Raw genomic sequence first — 8,580 nt, 5'->3', positions numbered from 1 at the left:
AAAATGAAGAAGTTATGGGTAAAACAAGATTGGATAATTTTTCTCATTTTAGCTACGTGAAAATTGGTAACAAATCTATTCCAACCATAACTTAATCAACTTGTATTATATATTATGTAATCTTGAGATACCATAGACACGTATACAATGTTTCGACCTATCATGTCGACACATCTATATATATTTCGGAACAACCATAGACACTCTATATGTGAATGTTGGAGTTAGCTATACAGGGTTGAGGTTGATTCCAAAATATATATAGTTTGAGTTGTGATCAATACTGAGATACGTATACACTGGGTCGTGGATTGATTCAAGATAATATTTATCGATTTATTTCTGTACATCTAACTGTGGACAACTAGTTGTAGGTTACTAACGAGGACAGCTGACTTAATAAACTTAAAACATCAAAATATATTAAAAGTGTTGTAAATATATTTTGATCATACTTTGATATATATGTATATATTGTTATAGGTTCGTGAATCAACTAGTGGCCAAGTCTTACTTCCCGACGAAGTAAAAATCTGTGAAAGTGAGTTATAGTCCCACTTTTAAAATCTAATATTTTGGGATGAGAATACATGCAGGTTTTATAAATGATTTACAAAATAGACACAAGTACGTGAAACTACATTCTATGGTTGAATTATCGAAATCGAATATGCCCCTTTTTATTAAGTCTGGTAATCTAAGAATTAGGGAACAGACACCCTAATTGACGCGAATCCTAAAGATAGATCTATTGGGCCTAACAAACCCCATCCAAAGTACCGGATGCTTTAGTACTTCGAAATTTATATCATATCCGAAGGGTGTCCCGGAATGATGGGGATATTCTTATATATGCATCTTGTTATTGTCGGTTACCAGGTGTTCACCATATGAATGATTTTTATCTCTATGTATGGGATGTGTATTGAAATATGAAATCTTGTGGTCTATTGTTACGATTTGATATATATAGGTTAAACCTATAACTCACCAACATTTTTGTTGACGTTTTAAGCATGTTTATTCTCAGGTGATTATTAAGAGCTTCCGCTGTCGCATACTTAAATAAGGACAAGATTTGGAGTCCATGCTTGTATGATATTGTGTAAAAACTGCATTCAAGAAACTTATTTTGTTGTAACATATTTGTATTGTAAACCATTATGTAATGGTCGTGTGTAAACAGGATATTTTAGATTATCATTATTTGATAATCTACGTAAAGCTTTTTAAACCTTTATTGATGAAATAAAGGTTATGGTTTGTTTAAAAATGAATGCAGTCTTTGAAAAACGTCTCATATAGAGGTCAAAACCTCGCAACGAAATCAATTAATATGGAACGTTTTTAATCAATAAGAACGGGACATTTCACCTTTGAAGCTAGATCTATTTTTCTCATTTCCAGTAGGTTTATCCAAGGAACTTGAGGTAGTAACGATGTTCATAACATCATTCGATTCATACATATAAAGCTATCTTATTCGAAGGTTTAAACTTGTAATCACTAGAACATAGTTTAGTTAATTCTAAACTTGTTCGCAAATAAAAGTTAATCCTTCTAACTTGACTTTTAAAATCAACTAAAAACATGTTCTATATCTATATTCTATGCTAACTTAATGATTTAAAACCTGGAAACACGAAAAACACCGTAAAACCGGATTTACGCCGTCGTAGTAACACCGCGGACTGTTTTGGGTTAGTTAATTAAAAACTATGATAAACTTTGATTTAAAAGTTGTTATTCTGGGAAAATGATTTTTATTATGAACATGAAACTATATCCAAAAATTATGGTTAAACTCAAAGTGGAAGTATGTTTTCTAAAATGGTCATCTAGACGTCGTTCTTTCGACTAAAATGACTACCTTTACAAAAATGACTTGTAACTTATTTTTCCGACTATAAACCTATACTTTTTCTGTTTAGATTCATAAAATAGAGTTCAATATGAAACCATAGTAATTTGATTCACTCAAAATGGATTTAAAATGAAGAAGTTATGGGTAAAACAAGATTGGATAATTTTTCTCATTTTAGCTACGTGAAAATTGGTAACAAATCTATTCCAACCATAACTTAATCAACTTGTATTGTATATTATGTAATCTTGAGATACCATATACACGTATACAATGTTTCGACCTATCATGTCGACACATCTATATATATTTCGGAACAACCATAGACACTCTATATGTGAATGTTGGAGTTAGCTATACAGGGTTGAGGTTGATTTCTAAATATATATAGTTTGAGTTGTGATCAATACTGAGATACGTATACACTGGGTGGTGGATTGATTCAAGATAATATTTATCGATTTATTTCTGTACATCTAATTGTGGACAACTAGTTGTAGGTTACTAACGAGGACAGCTGACTTAATAAACTTAAAACATCAAAATATATTAAAAGTGTTGTAAATATATTTTGAACATACCTTGATATATATGTATATATTGTTATAGGTTCGTGAATCAACCAGTGGCCAAGTCTTACTTCCCGACGAAGTAAAAATCTGTGAAAGTGAGTTATAGTCCCACTTTTAAAATCTAATATTTTTGGGATGAGAATACATGCAGGTTTTATAAATGATTTACAAAATAGACACAAGTACGTGAAACTACATTCTATGGTTGAATTATCGAGATTGAATATGTCCCTTTTTATTAAGTCTGGTAATCTAAGAATTAGGGAACAGACACCCTAATTGACGCGAATCCTAAAGATAGATCTATTGGGCCTAACAAACCCCATCCAAAGTACCGGATGCTTTAGTACTTTGAAATTTATATAATATCCGAAGGGTGTCCCGGAATGATGGGGATATTCTTATATATATGCATCTTGTTAATGGCGGTTACCAGGTGTTCACCATATGAATGATTTTTATCTCTATGTATGGGATGTGTATTGAAATATGAAATCTTGTGGTCTATTGTTACGATTTGATATATATAGGTTAAACCTATAACTCACCAACATTTTTGTTGACGTTTAAAGCATGTTTATTCTCAGGTGAATACTAAGAGCTTCCGCTGTTGCATACTAAAATAAGGACAAGATTTGGAGTCCATGATTGTATGATATTGTGTAAAAACTGCATTCAAGAAACTGATTTCGATGTAACATATTTGTGTTGTAAACCATTATGTAATGGTCGTGTGTAAACAGAATATTTTAGATTATCATTATTTGATAATCTACGTAAAGCTTTTTATACCTTTATTTATGAAATAAAGGTTATGGTTTGTTTTAAAAATGAATGCAGTCTTTGAAAAACGTCTCATATAGAGGTCAAAACCTCGCAACGAAATCAACTAATATGGAACGTTTTTAATCAATAAGAACGGGACATTTCAGTTCGTTGAGATGCATATGGCGGGAGTGGCTGGTGATCTGGTCAAGGTCCCCACTGTTGAGAACTCCAGATGTGTTGAATCTGAGGTTTGTGTGATTCTGGGTGGTGTGAAACCCGGAGGTATGTGACTGGAGTCCGCCATGGCGTAGGTTCTTGCTCAACAAAATGAATAAGATGTAAGTCCTAAGGATGGCGCTAATTGTTTTTACAATAACCGGCGATTAGTATTGATATGGGGATATGCAAGTCACAGAGATTGAGATTGAGATTGAGTGATTATGATTTTGGTTTTTTTCGTTGGCGATTCCCCGAAGGTAACAATCAGAGGATTGTTTTATGCCTCCGAAGCAAATGATATAACATGATTGTATTATTATGTGTGTATTTCTTGAATGTGGAATGTTTCCTGCATTCTATTCTATTTATAAGTGGGATGGAGCGGCTTCCTATACCAGCTCGCTAGTTCCCAATGATTTTGGATCACTAGTTGACTTTCCGTTTTGGTAAACCTGCAGAGGAAAGTAAGCTTGTCCCTTTCCTTTGTGGTACAGGCGTGCATATATATATATATATATATATATATATCATATATATATATATATATATATATATATATATATATATATATATATATATATCCGAGCTAGGAATAGTTTCGCTAGCTTGACTTTGTAATTGACCGAGGTTTTATGGGCTCTAAGATCATTAATTTTGCTCTAATTCCAGGACCTCGTTCACTATAGCTAAAGTTTTCCTTCGTTCTATATATTGTGGCCAGATCCTCCGAAGAAAACTGCGAAGCTGGTAAACGGGCCGGAGGTTGGGTACACTATCAGTCCCCACAAATATGGCATTGTGGCCATCGCTCAAAAATATTAGTGTAGGGTCTCCATCGGGATTATCATCAAAAAGCCCATTTTTTTAAACTTGTTTGCGTTAGAGCCCATAAAAAAAGTTTGACAATTTGCCCTCGCAAGGAGCAAAATGCCTCTTGCTCCCTTGCGCCTTGCGTCCTTGCGACCTTGGTTTCACTTGAGAGCAAGGAGCAATGTGCCTTTTGCTCCCTTGCTCTCAGGTGGAAGCAAAGACGCAAGGTGCCTCTTGCTCCCTTGCTTCTACCTGGGAGCAAGGTGCCTTGCTCCTTACTCCCTTGCTCCCAGGTGGAATCAAGGGAGCAAGATGCACCTTGCGTCCTTGCTTCCACCTAGGAGCAAGGGAGCAAGATGCACCTTGCGTCCTTGCTTCCACTTGGGAGGAAGGGAGCAAGAGGTACCTTGCGTCCTTGCTTCCACCTGGGAGCAAAGAAGCAAGAGGCACCTTGCTCCTTGCTCCTTGCTCTCAAGTGAAACGAAGGTCGCAAGGCGCAAGGGAGCAAGAGACATCTTGCTCCTTGCGAGGGCAAATTGTCAAACTTTTTTTTATGAGCTCTCATGCAAACAAGTTCAAAAAATGGGCTTTTGGTGATAATTTCGTCTCCATCACTTGGCAATCACATTATTCAAGCCCAACAAACAAAAATATTCAAGGCCCAGCAGAGTTGCTTAACCCAAACAAAAGTTTTTTTTTTCCTGGCAATAGCCCAAAGCAATTATTAGGCTTCAAAAACCACAACCAACAGTCCCAATAACATCCTACAACAACACTTCGCCCAGAGCAATTCCCTCTAGTACTCTCTATCAAAATGCAATCTTTGTATGCAATTTTCCTTCAAAATATCCTTCTTCTATTATTTTATTAAAGGGTTTTCATCTGATGAATATATTGAAACAATATAAAATAAAAGCCCGAATCAATGTTGAGAGCACATATGCTCACAATCGAAACAAGAAACCAAAAACGTCCAAGACACTACAAGAGCCACAAAACCAAATACTATAATGAGGACCAACATATCAAGAAATTTTCCACTGGCTCCTTATCTTGCGCACATGATGCGTATCCTTGAACTTCAAAGACATCAACTTCAATCGAACGTTGCATAGTAACTTTAAAAAGTTGATCAAGGTTACGGGACTTCTTCTTAAACAACCGCGCATTTCTTTATTGCCATATAAAATAAACCGACGCTGCAAAAAGAAGTTTCATAATCACCACACGAGTAGTTCGTCGATGAGCTATTGGGCACAAAAGATTAATTATATCCTTCCATTCCATTACGTTGGACGGGAAGATACAGTTCCAGCATACATCCTCCCATAACTTCTGCAAATATGAGCACTTAAAAAATAAGTGAGTATGTGTATCTTGTTTACACAATGGGCAATTCATCGTGATAATTTGCGATTTATCCACATCCTAATGCATTAGTTTCTCTTGAGTTTTAAGTTTTTCACCAATCATTAGCCAAACTGTACATTCATATCGTGGGATATTTTGCGCGAACCAAACAACAGAATACCATGGGACTTTATGAGTTTGTGGACGAGGAGATTCCCAAGCATTCTTAGTCGAAAAATCTCCTAAACTCTCATCCTCTAGCTTCCAACAAACTCGATTAGACTGTGATACATCCGAGAAACTAATATTTGGAAGCAAAGGGTATTTTTGAATCCTAAAATATGGCCACTTCAAACCATTATGGCTGATCAAGTCACATACCATTGTTGCAGCATTTAAACCTTCTCGTGTAATATCGCGAAAGGAAATAACTTCACCAAGGTTCCTAAAATCGCACCAAGTATCATACCATGTCGATGTACGTTCACCATTACCTACTTTTTGAATTATGAATGGACGAATAATCCTCCTTATTGATAACAGTTTACCCCAAGCATAACTTGACAAATTACCATTGTCTACCTCCGACACATTGCGATCAGGAAGTTTATACGAATGTATCCATTTTACCCACATCGATTCTTTACCCGTAAGAATACTCCAAATATGGAATGCCAAAAGAGTTATATTCCGAATCTTCAAGTTTTAATTCCCAATCCTCCTTCATCCTTTGGACAGCACACGTCCGACCACTTTACTTTGGCTTTTCCCTGTTTCAACTCACCTTGACAACATAAAAACCCGCACAAAATTTATTCGATATCTTTAATAATAGTATCTGGCAATAAGAACACTGATGACCAATAAACATGCGACGATGATAGAACCGAAGTGATAAGTTGTACTCTTCCGGCGAATGATAGGAATTTGTTCTTCCAATTCTCCACCCTTTGCTTCACCCGATCCACCAATATTTTGCATTCCCTTACATATAAAGCCGAAAACACTAGTGGTAGCATGAGATACTTCATTAGTATTGTGCCTTCAACAAACGGCATGGGCTCTAAGATTGCTGCCTTAACAAATGGTGTAACATTACAGAAAAAAGTGGTACTTTTCGATAAACTGGGAGTGAGCCTTGAACAATCTTTATAATAATTTAAAGCTTCAGAAACAACCTTCACATAATCGATATTAGCATGAGAGGTTTATTCCACGAACAATAACTAGAGATTTTTCATTATATTTTTTGTGCACACCATAAATAAAAAACTAAGATTATTGGGGTTAAACATAAAAGGAAACAAAACACGCCGAGTTGTTGGCCAAGTCACACCTCGCGATCTTGGAGGGGCACCTCGGGTTTCGCGAGCCTTATGCCTAGTCGCAATCTCACGTTCCAAATCGTGATCAATTGTTATCAAAGCCTTCGTCACAGTTTCACGCGTATCAAGCTCACACTTTGCACTCCAACTGTGACCTAGCATATCCCGAGCAAAGGATCCAGTTCCGCGATTGCCTACTTTGATCCGAATTTTACTCCTTAATTATTTTCCTATTTGTTCAAACTTTTCAGACTCAACAATCTTCCACTTGAAGATTTTGAACAAACCCGAACACCGTGTTCCATTCCAAATCTGCCAAACAAGCCCATATATACCATCAACGGGACGCGTACAATCCCACCATGGCAAGATGAAAACTTGCGATAAAGAGCACTTTAACTTTGCCTTGTTGAAATTTTGAAATCAGTCGCCTCAATTGTAAACGTTACTCAAACCACCCTCGATCGCCTGATTAAAACTCATTTGCAGTTATTGCCTAGAATAATCCACCTGGGACATGCCGCTCTTCCACACCGGTAAGGAAGCTTTATGAAACGACCACGAACCATTTACTCGAAAAATGACAATTTTTTTTACCTGGCGTAAAATTACTCCACTACCAGCGTAATTTTACTCCCCATAAATTCTTGGCGTAAAAACCTTGCGTAAAATTACGCCCCAAACGTTTATGAAGTCTGTTTTCAAAATTTCAGATTTAACACTTGGCTTAAAATTACTCCACTACCAGCGTAAATTTAGTCCATGTACAAATTTTCTGGGCATATTTTATAACATTGACACTTAAACATTTTTCTTCGTAACTCATTAACCGTACATCCGTTTGACTTGAAAATTTTCAAGTAGACTCATAATAATATTTCTCAAGTGCGTACAAAAGAGTATTACCCAAAGTCATTCCAATACATTGTTTGACAATTTGAAATAGTTGTACACCCGTAAAACCTGAATATAACAAGTTACACATCCAAATGTTTTAGTCAAACAACCTGGGACACGATGACCCCTTACATACCCAAAAGGTGTAACTTTGACCCAAATGTACACAACGGCAATCGAAAAATGTACTAAAGCGTGAGTTCCAGGATTTATATACCCATATCTACTAACATCCAAAACAAGCAAAACAAACATCATATTATCATCAAGTCAATTTCAAAAGCATAACAAACATCCATCATCATTCAATAGTCTCCACATTCTTACCCTTACTGGAGCTCGTTCCGACAAAATGTTAAATCACAACGAAGTAAGCGAAACTCCTAGTGAATACAATATATGCATACGAGTTAATAACATTCATAAAGATAATTAGTTATCCGCATATCATCAACCAAACAATTCACACATTTCGCAATCATATTTGGTTCTTGATGCGATCCCAACGTGAACCAAGAACCCTACCATCATATCAACCATCACAATGCGCATGTGTCTACTTTGGATCTTGATGTATTCCCAACGTGAACCAAGATACCGCTAGATGCGTTCCTAACTTGAACCAAGCACCTCATACCAATCTCAATACAAACAATTTCATACCAATATATCTCTCATTAACAAGTAAACACATATTGTACTCACCTCAAAATCCAAGCAAGCAATAGTCAACAATACTTCCAAAATGGTCTCTAACAATCTTTTAAATCCAAGT

At 36.0% G+C, this 8,580-nt stretch overlaps 1 protein-coding gene across 1 annotated transcript; it reads right to left on the bottom strand.

Annotated features, from left to right (window-relative positions):
* Nucleotides 1–5,661: 5,661 nt before the first annotated feature.
* LOC139860355 (uncharacterized) lies at nt 5,662–6,219 on the bottom strand. Its single transcript, XM_071849120.1, has one exon. It carries the CDS (start codon nt 6,217–6,219, stop codon nt 5,662–5,664), a length of 558 nt encoding a protein of 185 aa, XP_071705221.1.
* Between the last annotated feature and the right edge of the window lie 2,361 nt (nt 6,220–8,580).

Source organism: Rutidosis leptorrhynchoides, chromosome 7 (assembly GCF_046630445.1).
Source record: "Rutidosis leptorrhynchoides isolate AG116_Rl617_1_P2 chromosome 7, CSIRO_AGI_Rlap_v1, whole genome shotgun sequence".
NCBI classification, from domain to species: domain Eukaryota; kingdom Viridiplantae; phylum Streptophyta; class Magnoliopsida; order Asterales; family Asteraceae; genus Rutidosis; species Rutidosis leptorrhynchoides.
The sequence above is the reverse complement of the archived record's forward strand: the minus strand, read 5'-3'. Positions and strand labels throughout refer to the sequence as shown.